The sequence below is a fragment of the Oenanthe melanoleuca genome, chromosome 25 (assembly GCF_029582105.1).
Source record: "Oenanthe melanoleuca isolate GR-GAL-2019-014 chromosome 25, OMel1.0, whole genome shotgun sequence".
NCBI lineage: Eukaryota > Metazoa > Chordata > Aves > Passeriformes > Muscicapidae > Oenanthe > Oenanthe melanoleuca.
The window spans coordinates 2,049,227-2,068,803 of NC_079358.1; the positions used below are offsets into that span (position 1 = coordinate 2,049,227).

Sequence of the window (19,577 nt, forward strand, 5' to 3'; positions counted from 1 at the left end):
CTCCTCGGCTCTGGGTTTGGATTCTGGGACCAAACGGGCTGGGGGATCCTCTGGGTCCCTGAGGTTCTTGCTGGGAATTCCAGAGCTTTCCCAGGGGTGCTTTATCCCTGATTTCCTGTCCTCACTGCCCTGGATCCCAGGGATGCAGCTCGGCTGCTCGGCGGAATCTGGCACTGCTGGGGCTGGGAAATGGAAATGGGGAATGGGAAATGGGAGTGGGGAATGGGGAATGGGAATGGGAAATGGGAAATGGGAAATGGGAATGGGGAATGGGAAATGGGGAATGGGGAATGGGGAATGGGAAATGGGGAATGGGGAGTGGGGAGTGGGGAATGGGGAATGGGAATGGGGAATGGGGAATGGAAATGGGGAATGGGAAATGGGGAATGGAAATGGGGAATGGGAATGGGGAATGGGAAATGGGGAATGGGAAATGGGAAATGGGGAGTGGGGAATGGGGAATGGGAAATGGGAACGGGGAATGGAAATGGGAAATGGGGAATGGGGAATGGGAATGGGAAATGGGGAATGGAAATGGGGAATGGGAAATGGGGAATGGGGAATGGAAATGGGAAATGGAAATGGGGAATGGAAATGGGGAATGGGGAATGGAAATGGGAATGGGGAATGGAAATGGGAATGGGGAATGGGGAATGGGAAATGGGACTGGGGAATGGAAATGGGAATGGGGAATGGGGAATGGAAATGGGAATGGGGAATGGGGAATGGGGAATGGGGAATGGGGAATGGGGAATGGGACTGGGGAATGGGGAATGGAAATGGGGAATGGGAAATGGGAATGGGGAAAAACGATAGGAAATGGGGAATGGGGAATGGAAATGGGGAATGGGGAATGGGGAATGGAAATGGGAATGGGGAAATGGGGAATGGAAATGGGAATGGAAATGGGAAATGAAATGGGGAATGGGGAATGGAAATGGGAAATGGGGAATGGGAAATGGGAAATGGGGAGTGGAAATGGGGAGTGGGGAATGGGGAATGGGGAGTGGGGAGTGGGGAATGGGAGGGGCTGGGAGACCTGGAGTGCTGAGGGCACCTGGAGCCTCATGGGGGATCAAGGATCTCTTGTGAGTGGGATCAGGGATCATTCCTGGGGGATCAGGGATTGTTCTGGTGGATCAGGGATCATTCCCAGTGGATCAGGGATCATTCCTGGCTGTGGATCAGGATTCACAACCCCTCCATGAGCCCCAGAGGGTCCAAGGCCGGGAGCTGGGGCTGGACTGAACTGAAAACCCTCCGAGGGGCTGGGAGCTCCCTGGATGGACCCTCTGGAATCACCTCCTGCTGCTGCCAGCTCTTGGCTCTGGATCCCATTGGATAAATCCCGGGATATTTTCCCTCCTGGCTGCATCTTTCCCTGGATATTCCCTGGAATCTTCCTTCTCTTGGCCCAGCCTTTCCAATCCTCCCGCTGAGGTTTTGTTTTTTTTGTTGTTGGATATTTTTTCCCCCCGTGGGCACCACATCCAACACCCCTGGAAAACGGGGAGCTGCTTTGTTTGTCTGCATCACCAAACCCGTCCTGCCAGGCCCTGGGGAGCCAGGAACGTGCCCAGGAGCAGGCACAGAGGGGAATCTGGGAATCCCCTTCGCTGTCTGGGATTCCTGGAAAGCTCCAAGGCAGGCCCAGCCCACCCTGCTGATCCCACTCTGGAGGTTTGGCCCTGCCCGTTTCCAGGTGATCTCGGTCGGATCCATGGACTCAGCTCCTCTTTCCCAGGAGTGTGGCCACCTGTGTCTGGGGGTTTGCTTGCAGCCAGGAGGGTTTGTGCAGCTGCAGCTGAAGGGAGAGGCGAGGCTGCAGCTGGGCTGTGCCCGAGGGCGGCGGGGCCGGACGATCCGGTTTGGGATTGGGTTTGGGTTTGGGATTGGGTTTGGGTTAGGTTTGGGATGAGCCCGTCCGACCTCCAGAGCTGCTGCATCCCCGAGCCTGGAGCCATTCCTTCCCTTTGCTGTGGATTTCTGCCTGGAACCAGGAGTCTGGGAGCTCCCCTTCCCCCTCCAGCCAAAGGGCCCCATTCCATACCCGATCCTAATTTCACTTTTATTGGATCTGGCTGAGCCCGGCAAACCTCTGGAGTGGATTAAACAGTGCTGGGCCCCATTCCCGGTGGTGAGGGCACTCTGGATTTGTTTGGAATGGCAGAGGGGAGGGCGCTGGGGATCCCCAAAACTCCTGCAGGATCCTGCAGAAAGCTGGTCCGGCAGATCCTGGTGCTGTGGGATCACCTGTGGGATGCTGGTCCCCTGCGCCTCTCCCTCTCCCGGTCCCTCCCGCCCGTTCTGGCGCTTTCCCAGCAGCTCCAGCCGCTCGCTGGGCGCGGCCCCGGCGCTCCCGGGGTGTCTGGTCCAGCCCCTGCCCGGGGCAGCGCCCGCAGCCTGTCCCGGCTTGCCGGGGAGAGACGTGCCGAGGGCCGGGAGCAGCAGGGAGGGGAGGGCTCACCTGGAGTGCTCTGGGATCACCTTTGGGATTTCCTGCTGCTGTGTCTCTGCTCTGGGGATGTGTCACTGCAGGGATCTGAGCCCCGAGTTGGGCTCGGGGGAGGTTTATCCCAGGAATAAAGGAAGGTTTATCCCAGGTGTGGAGCAGCTCCCTAGGTGCAGGGGTCTGGCTGCTCTGGGCACATACACTGAGTGTTCCCTGCACAGCGAGTCATTCCCTCCTGGCAGGTTTATCCCAGGAATAAAGGAAGGTTTATCCCAGGTGTGGAGCAGCTCCCGGTGCAGGGGTCTGGCTGCTCTGGGCACACACACTCTGTGTTCCCTGCACAGCAAGCTGTTCCCATGTTCCTGAGCCCACCATGAATTCCCAGCTCTTCCCCAGGTGTCTGTCTGGTCCCCAGCCCCGCTCTGAGCCAGAGGTCTCGCCCAGCTGCTCTGCAGGTGGAGCTGCCGTGGCTCTTTGTTGTCAGAGCTGGTTCCTTATCAGCCTGGGAGCGGGATTGGGATGGGGCTGGGATGGGCTCCAGGCCTGGGATGGGGCTGGGATGGGCTCCCTGTTTTCCAGAGGGCATTCCTGCACCTGGAGCTCAGGTGGGAGGGCAGGGATGGACCCGCCCGCGCCTCCATCCCGGGGCTGCCGAGCATTCCTGCCTGGAAAAGCAGCGCTGGGATTTCCTGGTGTTCCAGGGCTCCCCAGAGCCTTCATCCAGCTCCTCTTCCTCACTGATTTCCTGGTGTTCCAGGGCTCCCCAGGGCCTTCATCCAGCTCCTCTTCCTCACTGATTTCCTGCATTTCCATGGCTCCCCAGGGCCTTCATCCAGCTCCTCTTCCTCACTGATTTACTGGTGTTCCAGGGCTCCCCAGGGCCTTCATCCAGCTCTTCTTCCTCACTGATTTCCTGCATTTCCAGGGCTCCCCAGGGCCTTCATCCAGCTCCTCTTCCTCACTCATTTCCTGCCCTTCCAGGGCTCCCCAGGGGCTCCTCTTCCTTGCTGAGCCGTGTCCGTGGGGTTTAATCCCCAAGGAGGGCCCGTGCTGCCGTTCCCAGGGATTTCAGGAGGGGGAAACTCCTGACCTGGGTGGGGACTGGGGAGATTGGAGCTCTGTGTGGTTGGAGTTTTCCACAGGGTGGGAGCTCTGTGAGATTGGAGTTCTCCAAGGGGTTGGAGCTCCTTGAGGAGTTCAGAGCCCTCCATGAGGCTGGAGCTCCGTGAGGAGATCGGAGCCCTCCGTGAGGTTGGAGCTCCATGGGATTAGAGCTCTCCAAGGCCTCGGAGCTCCATGAGGAGATGGGAGCTCTCTGAGGCAGCTGAGCTGAGCTCGGGGGCGATCCTGGGGGCTCCTGGTCGCTGTCCCTGTCCCCTGGGGGAGCTCCTGGTCACTGTCCCCATCCTGTCCCCTGGGGGAGCTCCTGGTCACTGTCACTGTCCCTGTCCCCTGGGGGAGCTCCTGGTCACTGTCCCCATCCTGTCCCCAGGATGGACCGCATGGCCGAGGACGCGCTGCGCCTGCACCTGCTCAAGCACGGCCTGGAGCCGGCCAGGAGCGATCCTGGGGGATCCCTGTCACTGTGCCTGTCCCCTGGGGGCTCATGGTCACTGTCCCTGTCCCCTGGGGGAGCTCCTGGTCACTGTCCCCATCCTGTCCCCAGGATGGACCGCATGGCCGAGGACGCGCTGCGCCTGAACCTGCTCAAGCGCGGCCTGGAGCCGGCCAGGAGCGATCCTGGGGGATCCCTGTCACTGTGCCTGTCCCCTGGAGGAATTCCTGGTCACTGTCACTGTCCCTGTCCCCTGGAGGAACTCCTGGTCACTGTCCCTGTCCCCTGGGGGCTCATGGCCACTGTCCCTGTCCCCAGGATGGACCGCATGGCCGAGGACGCGCTGCGCCTGAACCTGCTCAAGCGCGGCCTGGAGCCGGCCGAGGAGCGCGAGGACGTGCTGGCCAAGCGGCTCAAGATGGAGGGGCACGAGGCCATGGAGCGGCTGAAGATGCTGGCGCTGCTCAAGCGCAAGGACCTGGCGGGGCTGGAGGTGGCCCACGAGCTGCCCGTCAAGCCAGACGCCATCAAGGGCTACGAGGAGAAGCTCAACGGGAGCCTGCGGCCCCACGGCGACGGGCGCGGCGCGGCCCGGCCCGGCAAGGAGAACATCAACGACGAGCCCGTGGACATGAGCGCCAGGAGGAGGTGGGTGCTGGCAGCCCCAGCCTGGCAGGGGCTCAGCAGGGGCTCAGTGGGGTGTGGGGGTCTGGGGAGCCCCCCTGGTGGTGCTGAGAGCTGGGCAGTGGCAAGGATCAGGAAGGAGCTGTGAGGGTGGCACGGGTTATCCGGGCATCTGTGCAGTTTTCCTCTCTGGAGGTGTCCCAGGCCAGGCTGGAGCAGCCCAGGATGGTGGGAGGTGTCCCTGGAGGGTCCTGTGCATCCTCAGAGGAATTCCTTGGATGTTTGCAATGGGAGGTTGCCAGCATCGGGCACGGACGCCTGCATCAGGAAACCAGCCCTGGAAAACAGGGGGAATGTTCTGCTCTAAGCTGAGAAGTGATACTGGGAGTGTCTCATTTTCCTGGATTTTCCTTGGGAATGTGCTCTGCATCTCCTCTGCCTGCCTCCCTCACTGGCTCCTGCTCCAGTTGGAATTCTGCTCTTCCCCGGACAAAGGAAACCCCACAGCTGCTGGTTCCTCACAGATGGGTTTTACCTCTTGGATTTGGGCTCTGCCTCTGCCTTATGGAATGTCAGCAATCCAGCCTGGATTATCCTCCTGCAGAATTCTCCCAGGAGCCCAGGGACAGCCCTCACTCCCCCAGGAGAACCTGGGATCACTGGGGATGTGCCAGCCCAGTTTGGAACTCTGGGATGCAGCTTGGTTTGCTCCTGCTGGCTCCTCCTCCTTGGGATGCTCTGGGATTTCTCTGCTGGAATTCTGTGCCCTGCTGCTTTGGGATATCCACAGAAACAGCTGGAATGTTTGGGATTGAAGGCAATGCCAGCTCTGAGCATCCTCCCACCCTGGGATTCAGCTCCAGAGCCCCAAAGTTTGGGATGAGAAATTCCAATTTCCACGGCCTCCCCTCGGTGCAAGGACCTTCCAGGGAGCTGGAATTACCCCTGGGCCCAGCATTCCCAGTGCTCCACTGGGATTATCCCACACTTTTCCCAGGCTCTCAGCAGCACTGAAATCCAGGACAGCAAAGGGATTTCCTTGGAGTGTCCCTGCCCGGGATGGTCCCTCTGGATTCCACCACTGATTTCTGGTTTATTTCTTTCCCCTGCTGCTCCTTTTGTTTCCAATGCCTCTCATGGATCTGTTGGATATTCGTGCAGGTTTTGTTTCATGGAATGAGTTTTTCCAGCAGATTTGGGTTTTGGTGCCCTTGGCTGGGGGCTTGTCCTGCAGTCCCACTTTTTAGGATCCTGCTCCCCCAGTCCCACTTTGTGTGATCCTGGTCCCCCAATCCCACTTTTTGGCATTCTGTTCCCCAAATTCCACTATTTAGCATCCTGCTCCTCCAATCCCACTTTTTAAGATTCTGCTGCCCCAGTCACACTTTTTGGGATCCTGCTCCCCCAATCCCACTCTCTGGGACTGTGCTGCCCCAATCCCAGTCTCTGGGATCCTGCTCCCCGCAATCCCACTCTCTGGGATCCTGCTGCCCCAGTCCCACTTTTTGATATCCTGCTCCCCCAAATCTCACTTTTTGATATCCTGCTCTCCCAATCCCAGTCTCTGGGATCCTGCTGCCCAAATCTCACTTTCTGATATCATGCTCCCCCAGTCCCACTTTTTAGGATCCTGCTGCCCCAGTCCCACTCTCTGGGATCCTGCTGCTCCAGTCTCACTTTTTGACATCCTGCTCTTCCAAATGTCACTTTTTGGGATTCTGCTCCCCCAAATCTCAGTTTTTGGGATCCTGCTCCACCAGATCCCCCTCTCTGGAATCCTGCTGCCCCAGTCCCCCTCCCTGGGACCCTGCTGCCCCAGTCCCCCTCCCTGGGACCCTGCTGCCCGTCCCTCCTGCTCAGGGTCCCTGTGTCCCCGCAGTGACCAGGAGCGGGGCCGCCTGACGCCGTCCCCCGACATCATCGTGCTGTCGGACAACGAGGCCTCCAGCCCGCGCTCCAGCTCCCGCATGGAGGAGCGCCTCAAGGCGGCCAACCTGGAGATGTTCAAGGTGAAAATGGCACTTCTGTCCCTGGAAATGCTGGGGTGGGGCTGGGGAGGGATTTGGGACGCTCCTGCTTATTTCAAATTATCCCTGCGTGCCTCCTGCTCCCCCCGCTGACGTTCTCCCGGTGTTGTCCCGGTGTTGTCCCGGTGTTGTCCCGGTGTTTTCCAGGGGAAGAGCCTGGAGGAGAGGCAGCAGCTGATCAAGCAGCTGCGGGACGAGCTGCGGCTGGAGGAGGCGCGGCTGGTGCTGCTCAAGAAGCTGCGGCAGAGCCAGCTGCAGAAGGAGAACGTGGTGCAGAAGGTGAGGGCCGGGCCTCACCGCAGCCCCCTGCCCTGCTTTGCAGCAGCTTCTCTTTGAAGTGGAGAGTGTAAACACCCCTCCCTCCAAATTACTGTAGTTTTGGGATTAAGGGGCTCTCAGGCAAAGAGGTGGGAATGAGGAGTAATAGTTCTTTACTAGGGAAATTAAAATAGAAATGCAGTATTACACAGAACAATCCCAGCCCTGCCAGAGTCAGAATCCAAGCTGACACCCGTCAGTCAGTCAGGGTGTTGGCACAGTCCCATTCAATGGTGGCTGCATCCTCCTGCAGGGGCAGATGTGGTTCAGCTGGAGCAGTGCTCCTGGAGAAGGGGCAGTTTCCTCTGAAGCTCCAGGGATGATGTGGAAAGGTCTGGCTTTCCTCTGGAATCCAGTGGAATAAAGGCTGCTCTGGGGTTCCAAATCTCAGTTTTAAAGGCTGCTTTGGAGTTCCAAATCTCAGTTTTTATCCATGTAGGAAATGTTTGGCTCCTCCCCCTGGGTGGAGCATCTCCCAAGGGGATGATGTGATTTTTTCAATCACGCAGTGGGATTTAATTAACAGGAGATAACTCCTGGAGGGAGGATGGGTTTTGAAAAGATAAAATGACTGCCCCAACTGGTTTTAACACCTGGTCCATTAACAGGAGATATCCCCACAGAGATAAGGGTCACTGCTCACCCGGTTTTTAACAGTGACCCATTTACAGGAGATATCTCCTGGAGGGAGGATGGGCTGTGGAAAGATAAAGATGATTGCCACAGCTGGTTTAACACCTGGCCCATTAACAGATAATATGTACCAGGAGATCAGGGTCACTGCCCCACCTGGTTTAACAGCTGGGGACAGAATCCACATTTCTGGCCACATGCTGCATTGCAGCCCAACACACTGTCACACTGTGGGATGTCACCCTGTGGGATTCCCTCCCTGGGATGACAAATGCAGGGGTTCTGCCCCTGCATTCCGCAGCTCTGACCCCTCTGTGCCCCCAGACCCCCGTGGTGCAGAACGCCGCCTCCATCGTGCAGCCGTCCCCCGCCCACGTGGGGCAGCAGGGCCTGTCCAAAATCCCCTCCCGGCCCGGGGCCCAGGGCGTGGAGCCACAGAATTTAAGGACATTACAGGTGAGCGTCCCTGCTTTTCCTGGAAAATGCCAGCTTGGCTGGATGCATGGATCAGTTTTTCCCCCTTTTTCCAGGGGGAATTCCTGCCATTCCCAGTGCCTGGGGTGGGATTTGGGTTTGTCAGGAGTTAAGTTGTGGAGCTGGATGTTCCATAGCCCTGAGAATACCAGCTGGAGTGGGATGAGGATGGAGGGAATTCTCCAAGGCTGCAGCCTTGCTGAAAAGGAAAAAATCCGTGGATTTCTGCTGCTCTCCTTGGCCATGGAGCAGTTCCAGACTCCCGTGGGAAGCAGGGCTGGAGAAAGGGCCCCAATCCCATAGAAGCCAGGAACAGCAGGGGTTGGGGCGTTGACTGGGATCCTGGATAAGCAGCAGTTCTGTGGATCAGGGAGCCAGCGCTCCCTGCTCCCTCATTGTCCATGGCTTGGTCCCTGAGCTCAGGGAGCCCTGGGGGGAGGCTTGGGGTCGCTGTGTGCTGCTTCCTGGGACGATCCTGTTCCCTTATCCCGTTCCCTGACCCCATTCCCTGATCCCATTCCCTGTTTCCATTCCCCATTCCCATTCCCCGTTCCCTGACCCTGTTCTCTGACCCCATTCCCCATCCCCATTCCCTTTTCCATTCCCCGTTCCCGATCCATATCCCTGTTCCCGTTCCCCGTTCCCTGACCCCGTTCCCATTCCCCATTCCTGATCCAATCCCATCCCATCCCCATTCCCCCATCCTGTTCCCTGACCCTGTTCCTGTTCCCAATCCCATTCCCTGACCCCGTTCCCTATCCAATCCCGTTCCCATTCCCCAATCCCATTCCTGCTCCCATCCCCGTCCTGTTCCCATTCCCCATTCCTGTTCCCATTCCTGTTCCCATTCCCCGTTCCCATCCCCGTCCCCATTCCCCATCCCCATCCCATTCCCATTCCCCATTCCCATTCCCCATTCCCATTCCCCATTCCCATTCCCCGTTCCCATTCCCGTTCCCATTCCCCATTCCCATTCCCGTTCCCATTCCCGTTCCCATTCCCCGTTCCCCGTTCCCATTCCCCGTTCCCGTTCCCCGTTCCCATTCCCCATTCCCATTCCCCGTTCCCATTCCCATTCCCCGTTCCCATTCCCCGTTCCCGTTCCCCGTTCCCATTCCCCATTCCCATTCCCCGTTCCCATTCCCATTCCCGTTCCCATTCCCCGTTCCCGTTCCCCGTTCCCATTCCCCATTCCCATTCCCGTTCCCATTCCCGTTCCCCGTTCCCGTTCCCGTTCCCTGACTCTCCTCTCCCCGCAGGGTCACAGTGTGATCCGCTCGGCCGCCAGCTCGGCGCTGCCGCACATGCTGATGTCCCAGCGCGTCATCGCGCCCAGCCCGGCGCAGCTGCAGGGGCAGCGCGGGCCGCAGAAACCCGGCCTGGTGCGCGGCTCCACGCCCGGCGTCAGCCCGGCCCTCGGCTACCAGCCGGTGCGTGCTGGGCTGGGCTGGGCTGGGCTGGGCTGGGCTGGGCTGGGATGGGATGGGATGGGATGGGATGGGCTGGGCTGGGCTGGGCTGGGCTGGGCTGGGCTGGGATGGGATGGGCTGGGGATGGGATGGGATGGGCTGGGCTGCGCTGGGATGGGATGGGCTGGGCTGGGATGGGATGGGCTGGGCTGGGCTGGGATGGGCTGGGCTGGGGATGGGATGGGCTGGGCTGGGCTGGGCTGGGCTGCGCTGGGATGGGATGGGCTGGGCTGGGCTGGGCTGGGCTGGGCTGGGCTGCGCTGGGATGGGCTGGGCTGGGCTGGGCTGGGATGGGCTGGGCTGGGCTGGGGATGGGATGGGATGGGCTGGGCTGGGCTGGGCTGGGGATGGGATGGGCTGGGCTGCGCTGGGCTGGGCTGGGCTGGGCTGGGCTGGGATGGGATGGGCTGGGCTGGGCTGGGCTGGGCTGGGCTGGGGATGGGATGGGCTGGGCTGGGCTAGGCTGGGCTGCGCTGGGATGGGATGGGCTGGGCTGGGCTGGGCTGGGGATGGGATGGGATGGGCTGGGATGGGCTGGGCTGCGCTGGGCTGGGCTGCTTGGGCACTGGGGTGGGCTGGGCTGCTTGGGCACTGGGCTGGGCTGGGCTGGGCTACTTGGGCGCTGGGCTGGGCTGGGCTGGTTGGGCACTGGGCTGGGCTGGTTGGGCTCTGGGGTGGGCCAATTTTCACTGGGATGGGCTGGTTGGGCACTAGGGTGGGCTGGTTGGGCACTGGTTTAGGCCAGTTTTCATTGGGTTGGGCACTGGTTTGCACTGGTTTATGCCAATTTTCACTGGTATGGGCTGGTTAGGCACTGGTTTTTTGTACCGGTTTGTACCGGTTTGCACTCGTTTTTTACCGGTTCGTACCAGTTTGGGCACTGCTTGGGGCTGGTTGGGCACTGGTTTGTACCAGTTTGTACCAATTGTTTGTACCAGTTCATACCAGTTTATACCAGTTTGCATGACCCCCCACCCCAAGCCCACACCCTCTCACCCCTCCCCTCTGCGGTTCCCAGGATTCCCCAATTCCCCAGCCCTGTGTCCCCCCCTACAGCTTTTGGTGCTCCACCCTGACCCCAAATCCCACCCTGACCCCAAATCCCACCCTGACCGCAATCCCTGACCTCAAACCCCAATCTCTGACCCCAAATCCCCAAATCTCCCACAGCAGTCGGGCTCGTCGGTGCCATGCCAGCGCTCCCCAATCCCTGACCCCAAATCCCCAAATCCCTGACCCCAAATCCCCCCAAACCCCAATCTCTGATCCCAAATCCCACCAAACCCCAATCCCTGACCCCAGATCTCCCCAAATCCCCCAATCTCTGACCCCAAATCCCACCAAACCCCAATCTCTGACCCCAAATCTCCCTGCAGCAGTCGGGCTCCTTGGTGCCGTGCCAGCGCTCCCCAATCCCTCACCCCAAATCCCCAAATCCCTGACCCCAATCCCCAATCCCTGACCCCAAATCCCCAAATCCCTGACCCCAAATACCCCAATCCCTGACCCCAATCCCTGACCCCAAATCTCCCTGCAGCAGTCGGGCTCCTCGGTGATGTGCCAGCGCTCCCCAATCCCTGACCCCAAATCCCCAAATCCCTGACCCCAAATCCCCAAATCCCTGACCCCAAACCCCCATCTCTGACCCCCAAATCCCCAATCCCTAACCCCAAATCCCCAAATCCCTGACCCCAAACCCTTATCTCTGACCCCAATCCCTGACCCCAAACCCCAATCCCTGACCCCAAACCCCAATCCCTGACCCCAAATCCCCAAATCCCTGACCCCAAACCCCCATCTCTGACCCCAATCCCTGACCCCAATCCCCCCCAAATCTCTGACCCCAAATCCCCTCCCCGCAGCAGTCGGGCTCCTCGGTGCCGTGCCAGCGCTCCCCAATCCCTGACCCCAATCCCCAAATCCCTGACCCCAAATCCCCAAATCTCTGACCCCAAATCCCCTCCCCGCAGCAGTCAGGCTCCTCGGTGCCGTGCCAGCGCTCCCCAATGCCTGACCCCAAATCCCCAAATCCCCAAATCCCTGACCCCAAACCCCAATCCCTGACCCCAAACCCCAATCCCTGACCCCAATCCCCAATCCCTGACCCCAAATACCCCAATCCCTGACCCCAATCCCTGACCCCACATCTCCCCGCAGCAGTCGGGCTCGTCGGTGCCGTGCCAGCGCTCCCCAATGCCTGACCCCAATCCCTGACCCCAATGCCTGACCCCAATCCCTGACCCCAATCCCCAATCCCTGACCCCACATCTCCCCGCAGCAGTCGGGCTCCTCGGTGCCGTGCCAGCGCTCCTCCTCCTCCGCCATCTACATGAACCTGGCGTCGCACATGCAGCCGGGCTCGGTGGCGCGCGTCTCCTCGCCCCTGCCCAGCCCCAGCGCGCTCTCGGACGCCGCCAACTCGCAGGCGGCCGCCAAGCTGGCGCTGCGCAAGCAGCTGGAGAAGACGCTGCTGGAGATCCCGCCGCCCAAGCCGCCCGCGCCGCTGCTGCACTTCCTGCCCAGCGCCGCCAACAGCGAGTTCATCTACATGGTGGGGCTGGAGGAGGTGGTGCAGAGCGTCATCGACAGCCAAGGTCTCTGCTTGGGGGTTTGGGGGGATTTTGGGGGGGATTTGGGGGGTTCAAACCCGTTCCAGGTGATCTCAGCTGGAATTGGGGCTGGTGCAGAGCGTCATCGACAGCCAAGGTCTCTGCTCAGGGGGATTTGGGGGGTTCAAACCCATTCCAGGTGATCTCAGCTGGAACTGGGGCTGGTGCAGAGCATCATCGACAGCCAAGGTCTCTGCTCGGGGGCATTTCGGGGGGTTTGGGGGGTTCAAAGCCATTCCAGTGATCTCAGCTGGAATTGGGGCTGGTGCAGAGCGTCATCGACAGCCAAGGTCTCTGCTCGGGGGTTTGGGGGGTTCAAACCCATTCCAGGGGGGTTCAAACCCATTTGGGGTGATCTCAGCTGGAACTGGGGCTGGTGCAGAGCGTCATCGACAGCCAAGGTCTCTGCTCGGGGGGATTTGGGGGGATTTGGGGGGTTCAAACCCGTTCCAGGTGATCTCAGCTGGAACTGGGGCTGGTGCAGAGCGTCATCTACAGCCAAGGTCTCTGCTCAGGGGATTTCGGGGGATTTGGGGGGTTCAAACCCATTCCAAGGCAATTTCAGGATCCGCCTGTAAAGGATTTCGCTCTAATTTTTTTGATGATTTCAGTCCAGATTTCCAGATTTCATCCCAGTTTTTTGATGATTTCAGTCCAGATTTCAGGATTTCATCCCAGTTTTTTGATGATTTCAGTCCAGATTTCTTGATTTCTGCCCAGTTTTTTGTGTTTCCACTGGGAATATCCCAGTTCCAGCCCACCCTGGTGCTGATCTGGACTCTGCTGTGCTGTATTTTATTTTAGGGAAGAGCGTGGCGGCGGCGGCGCGCGTGGAGCCCTTCGTGTGCGCGCAGTGCCGCACGGATTTCAGCCCAGATTTCAGGATTTTACCCCATTTTTTTTTGATGATTTCAGCCCAGATTTCAGGATTTCACCCCATTTTTTGGTGTTTCCACTGTGAATATCCCAGCTCCATCCCAGCCCTGGCTGACCCAGGCTGTGTTTCATTCCAGGGAAGAGCGTGGTGGCGGCGGCGCGCGTGGAGCCCTTCGTGTGCGCGCAGTGCCGCACGGATTTCACTCCAGATTCCTGTAGTTCAGCCCATTTATTTTGATGATTTCACTCCAGATTTCAGGATTTCACCCCATTTTTTGGTGTTTCCACTGTGAACATCCCAGCTCCATCCCAGCCCTGGCTGACCCAGGCTGTATTTTGTTTTAGGGAAGAGCGTGGCGGCGGCAGCGCGCGTGGAGCCCTTTGTGTGCGCTCAGTGCCGCACGGATTTCAGCCCAGATTTCAGGATTTCACCCCATTTTTTGGTGTTTCCACTGTGAATATCCCAGTTCCATCCCAGCCCTGGCTGACCCAGGCTGTATTTTATTTTAGGGAAGAGCGTGGCGGCGGCAGCGCGCGTGGAGCCCTTCGTGTGCGCGCAGTGCCGCACGGATTTCACGCCGCACTGGAAGCAGGAGAAGGGCGGCCGCATCCTGTGCGAGCAGTGCCAGACCTCCAACCAGAAGAAAGCGCTCAAGGCCGAGCACACGAATCGCCTCAAGAACGCCTTCGTCAAGGCGCTGCAGCAGGAGCAGGTGGGGAGGGATGGCAGAGCTCAAACTGCCGGCCCAGGCCTGTCCTGAAGAGTCCCAGAACATCCTAGACCAGCCCAAACCATCCTAAACCAACCCAAAACATCCTAAACCAGCCCAAATCATCCCAAACCATCCCAAACTGCCAGCCCGTCATAAAACATCCTAAACCATCCCAAACCATCATAAATATCCCATCCCATCCCATCCCATCCCATCCCATCCCATCCCATCCCATCCCATCCCATCCCATCCCATCCCATCCCATCCCATCCCATCCCATCATTCCCGCTCATCCCATCCCATCTGGGGTGCCATTCCTGTGGGTTTGGTTTATGGGGTGCCATTCCCACGGGGTTGGTTTATGGGGTGCCATTCCATGAGGTTGGTTTATGGGGTGCCATTATCCTGGGTTTGGTTTATGGGGTGCCATTCCTGTGGGTTTGGTTTATGGGGTGCCATTCCATGGGTTTGGTTTATGGGGTGCCATTATCCTGGGTTTGGTTTATGGGGTGCCATTCCTGGGTTGGTTTATGGGGTGCCATTCCAGTGGTGTTAGTCGGTTTATGGGGTGCCATTATCCTGGGTTTGGTTTATGGGGTGCCATTCCTGTGGGTTTGGTTTATCGGGGTGCCATTCCCACGGGGTTGGTTTATGGGGTGCCATTCCCATGGGTTAGGGGTTTATGGGGTGCCATTCCATGGGGGTTGGTTTATGGGGTGCCATTCCATGGGTTTATGGGTTTATGGGGTGCCATTCCATGGGTTTATGGGTTTATGGGGTGCCATTATCCTGGGTTTGGTTTATGGGTGCCATTCCATGGGTTGGTTTATGGGGTGCCATTATCCTGGGTTGGTTTATGGGGTGCCATTCCTTCCCATGGGGTTGGTTTATGGGGTGCCATTCCCAATGGGTTGGTTTATGGGGTGCCATTCCATGGGTTTATGGGTTTATGGGGTGCCATTCCCATGGGTTTGGTTTATGGGGTGCCGTTCCATGGGTTGGTTTATGGGGTGCCGTTCCATGGGTTTATGGGTTTATGGGGTGCCATTATCCTGGGTTTGGTTTATGGGGTGCCGTTCCATGGTTTGGCCCCTCCGTTGCCCAGGAGATCGAGCAGAGGCTGCAGCAGCAGGCTGCCCTGTCCCCCACGGCCGCGCCCGCCGTGCCCAGCGTGGGCAAACAGGACGGGATCCTGCGGCACCACACGCTCCGGCAGGTGGGCTGGGGGCGGGGGGCTGGGGTCTTGGGGTGGGGGCTGGGGTCATGGGGTCATGGGGTGGGATAATGGGGTCTGGGCTGGGGGCTGGGGTCCTGGGGTGGGGTAATGGGGTCATGGGGTCATGGGGTCATGGGGTGGGATAATGGGGTCCTGGGGTCATGGGGTGGGGTAATGGGGTCATGGGTATGGGATAATGGGATCATGGGGTGGGATAATGGGATTATGGGGATGGGATAATGGGATCATGGGGTGGGGTAATGGGATTATGGGGATGGGATAATGGGATCATGGGGTGGGATAATGGGATTATGGGGATGGGATAATGGGATCATGGGGTGGGGTAATGGGATTATGGGTATGGGATAATGGGACCGCATGGATGGGATAATGGGATTATGGGGATGGGATCATGGGATTATGGGGATGGGATAATGGGACCGCATGGATGGGATAATGGGATTGCATGGATGGGATAATGGGATGGGATCAATGAGATCAATGGGATGGGATGGGATCAAAGGGATGGGATCAATGGGATCAGTGGGATCAATGGGATGAGGTGGGGTAATGGGATGGGATCAATGTGATCAATGGGATGGGATGGTTTACGATGGGATGGGATAATGGGATAATGGGATGGGATCAATGGGATGGGATCAACGGCATCAAAGGGATCGATGGTATGGGATGGTTTAGGATGGGATAGTTTGGGATGGGATAATGGGATGGGATGGCCGCTCCTTCTCCACCTTCCCAAAATCCCAACGCTGCCCCGTGTCCGTGTGCCCATGTCCGTGTGTCCGTGTGTCCGTGTACCCGTGTGTCCATGTCCGTGTGTCCATATGCCTGTGTGTCCGTGTGTCCCTGTGTCCCTGTCCCTGTCCGTGTGTCCCTGTGTCCATGTGTCCGTGTGTCCATCTCTCCGTGTGTCCCTGTGTCCCTGTCCCTGTGTCCGTGTGTCCGTGTGTCCATCTCTCCGTGTGTCCGTGTGTCTGTGTGTCCGTGTATCCATGTGTCCCTGTGTCCATCTCTCCGTGTGTCCGTGTCCATGTGTCCGTGTGTCCGTGTGTCCGTGTGTCCCTGTGTCCGTGTGTCCGTGTGTCACCGTGTCCCTGTGTCCATCTCTCCGCGTGTCCCTGTGTCCCTGTGTCCATCTGTCCATCTCCGTGTCCGTCCCGCAGCCCCCGCAGCCGCAGAGCAGCCTGCAGCGCGGCCTCCCCACCTCTGCCCGCTCCATGCTCTCCAACTTCGCCCAGGCCCCGCAGCTCTCGGTGGCCGGGGGGCTCCTGGGCATGCCAGGTACGGCTGCTGGGCTGGGGGATTTGGGATGTGGGGTGGGATAATGGGATGTGGGATATGGGATATGGGATATGGGGTGGGGTAATGGGGTGTGGGATGTGGGATATGGGATGTGGGATATGAGATATGTGACTGACCCCCCGCCCCAGGGTTGAACATCGCCTACCTGAACGCGGGGCTGGGACACATGGGATTGTTGGGGTCTCTGGGATTGATCTCTGTGATTTTTGGGATCTCTGTGATTTGGGATCTCTGTGATCTCTGTGATTTGGGATCTCTGTGACCGACCCCTCTCCCCGCCCAGGGGTGAACATCGCCTACCTGAACGCGGGGCTGGGACACAATGGGATTGTTGGGGTCTCTGTGATTTTGGGGATCTCTGGGATTGATTTTGGGGATCTCTGTGATTTGGGATCTCTGTGATTTTGGGGATCTCTGTGATTATTTCTGTGATTTTGGGGATCTCTGTGATTGATTTTGGATCTCTGACCCCTCTCCCCGCCCAGGGGTGAACATCGCCTACCTGAACGCGGGGCTGGGCGGCCCCAAGCCGAGCCTGGCCGAGCGGCAGCGCGAGTACCTGCTGGACATGATCCCGCCGCGCTCCATCTCGCAGCCCATCAGCGGCCAGAAATAGCCCCGAGCCGGGCGGGGCTGCCGACAGCAGCGACAGCAGCGACAGCAGCGACAGAGAGACACAAACAAACATTTCAGCGGGGCCGGCCCGGCCCAGCTGGGCGGAGCAGCCCCGGCCCCGCTCCTTTTGTAACGCCGCCGCTTCCTCCTCGTCTCGTGGGTTGTTTTTTTTGCCCCTTCTCCTCCTCGGTTGATCCCCCCCGACCCCCCAGCCCGTCTCTCCCGTGGCTCCGTGGATGGTTAAAGCTTTTTTCTCCCTTTTTTTTCCAGAGACTTTGGCAAGGGCACCTTCCCCGGGGTCCCTTTTTGGGGGGGCAGCCTGTGCTGGTTGTGGGGGGATTGGGGAGGGGGGAGAAGGGGGGATCCCCCTGGGGTGTCACCAGCCCAAATCCTGGGGTGTCACCGGCCCCAGTCTGGGGGTGTCCCTTGCTCTCATTTTGAGGTGTCAGTGGCTCCGATCTTGGGGTGCCCCTGGTCCCAGCCCTGGGATGTCCCTGCCTCTGATCTTGGGGTGTCACTGGCTCCAGTCTCGAGGTGTCACCAGCCCCAGTTTTGGGGTGTCACTGGCTCCAATCTCGGGGTGTCACTGGCTCTGATATTGGGGTGTCACTGTCCCCAGTCCTGGGGTGTCCCTGTCCCCAGTCCCAGGGTCACCGCCCATATTTTGGGATGTCCCTGGCCCTGATCCCAGAGTGTCACCAGCCCCAGTTTTGGGGTGTCACTGTCCCCAATCTTGGGGTGTCACCAGCCCCAGTTTTGGGGTGTCCCTGTCCCCAATCCCAGGGTGTCACTGGCTCCAATCCTGGGGTGTCACTGGCCCTGGTCCTGGGATGTCACCAGCCCAAATCCCTGGGTGTCACTCTCCCAAATTTTGTGGTGTCACCAGCCCCAGTTTTGGGGTGTCCCTGTCCCAAATCTTGGGGTGTTACTGGCCCCAGTTTTGGGGTGTCCCTGTCCCCAATCCCAGGGTGTCACCGCCCATATTTTGGGGTCTCACTGTCCCAGTCCCAGAGTGTCACCAGCCCCAGTTTTGGGGTGTCCCTGTCCCCAATCCCAGGGTGTCCCTGTCCCCAATCCCGGGTGTCACCAGCCCCAGTTTTGGGGTGTCCCTGTCCCCAATCTTGGGGTGTTACTGGCCCCAGTTTTGGGGTGTCCCTGTCCCCAATCCCGGGTGTCACCAGCCCCAGTCCTGGGGACAGGCGGTGGCTCTGGAGCTGCCAGCGGAGCCGAGGCACAGCCAGGGCGGGTGAGTGTCCCCAGAGCTGTCCCCAGTGTCCCCAGAGCTGTCCTGGGCTGTCCCAGTGTCCCCAGAGCTGTCCCAGTGTCCCCAGAGCTGTCCTGGGCTGTCCCAGTGTCCCCAGAGCTGTCCCAGTGTCCCCAGAGCTGTCCCTCTGTCCCTCTGTCCCTCTGTCCCCAGCCCCGCATGCTCCGGAGCCGCTCTGGCCCCTCCCTGTCCCCTCTGTCCCCGGGGGTGGCACCGATGGCACCAGGGACAGGGCAGGGGGTGGGGACCCCTGAGTGACACCCCGGGGATCCCTGATGTCCCCTCTGTCCCCGGGGGTGGCACTGGGGGGGCTCGGGGACAACCCAAAGTGAGAAAATGAGCCGTGAGAAAAGTCTCGATTTGCACTTCAGCCTCCCCCTCCTCCTTTCCTTTCCTTTCCTTTCCTTTCCTTTCCTTTCCTTTCCTTTCCTTTCCTTTCCTTTTCCTTTTCCTTTTCCTTTTCCTTTTCCTTTTCCTTTTCCTTTTCCTTTTCCTTTTCCTTTTCCTTTTCCTTTTCCTTTTCCTTTTCCTTTTCCTTTTCCTTTTCCTTTTCCTTTTCCTTTTCCTTTTCCTTTTCCTTTTCCTTTTCCTTTTTCCTCCCCATTTTCTCACATTTTCAGTGATTTTTTTTTTTTAATTCCCTTTTTCCCCTGATTTTTTTGAGCCTTTCCCCAGTTCCTTCCCCTCTCCTCTCGTGCAATTCCCAAATCCCCCCTAAATTGGGACAGGGCCCCCCCCCCCTCCAACCCCTCCCCAAATTTAATGAGCACTTAACCCCCGGGGGGGGGTGGGGGGAGGGGGTTGGACCCCCCAAAATCCCCCCCAGAGGCAAAAAAAAAAAAAAAAAAAAAAAAAAAAAAGGGGTGGGGGGGTTTATTCTGATTTTTTGGTGGGGTTTTGTATTTGGAAATGGGGAATTTTTGGGCTGTTTTCCTTGGCTTTGGCCATTTCCAGCTGCTCCCCCTCCCCCCCCCTCCTTTTCAATTCCCAAAATTCCCAAATTCCCCAAATCCTCCTCTCCCCCCCTTTTCACCCCGGGAGCACTTTGACAAATCGGGTTTTTGGGGCTAAAACCTGAATTTTTGGGTTATTTTAGGTTTTTTTTTATTTTTTTGGGGGGGGGGATTCACTCCCCCTCCCACCCCCCAAGTGCCACTGTCCCCCCCAGGACCCCTGGGCCGAGTTTCAATGAGAAAAATGAAATTTTTTTTTAAAAAAAAAACCCTAAAAAAAGAAAAAAAAAGGGATTTTCACCCCTGGCAATGGTGAAACCCTGAAAGGATCCCAAAGCCAAGTGCAATATGGGGGGGGCCCGGGGGGGCCGAACTCTTGGTGCTATAAATGAAATTTGGGGGGGGGGACACCCCTGTCACCCCTCCCGGGGGGGTCTCAGCCCCGGGGGCTGCTGG

At 58.7% G+C, this 19,577-nt stretch overlaps 1 protein-coding gene across 2 annotated transcripts in view; it reads left to right on the top strand.

The window, feature by feature from the left end:
• The window catches only part of GATAD2B (GATA zinc finger domain containing 2B), a 31,366-nt gene extending 12,198 nt beyond the window's left edge, over positions 1-19,168 (top strand). Inside the window, exons 2-12 of one of the 2 annotated variants that reach the window (XM_056510956.1) lie at positions 4,326-4,655; positions 6,511-6,640; positions 6,806-6,937; positions 7,934-8,065; positions 9,343-9,513; positions 11,831-12,146; positions 13,548-13,750; positions 14,856-14,966; positions 16,151-16,268; positions 16,775-18,175; positions 18,207-19,168. In XM_056510956.1, the coding sequence (XP_056366931.1) occupies positions 4,327-4,655; positions 6,511-6,640; positions 6,806-6,937; positions 7,934-8,065; positions 9,343-9,513; positions 11,831-12,146; positions 13,548-13,750; positions 14,856-14,966; positions 16,151-16,268; positions 16,775-16,905 (1,773 nt within the window). In that variant the 5' untranslated portion in view covers position 4,326 and the 3' untranslated portion in view covers positions 16,906-18,175; positions 18,207-19,168. Of the gene's footprint in view, positions 1-4,325; positions 4,656-6,510; positions 6,641-6,805; positions 6,938-7,933; positions 8,066-9,342; positions 9,514-11,830; positions 12,147-12,965; positions 13,751-14,855; positions 14,967-16,150; positions 16,269-16,774; positions 18,176-18,206 lie in introns of those variants that run through there. The other variant, XM_056510957.1, reaches the window with a different exon arrangement.
• The last annotated feature ends 409 nt before the right edge of the window (positions 19,169-19,577 follow it).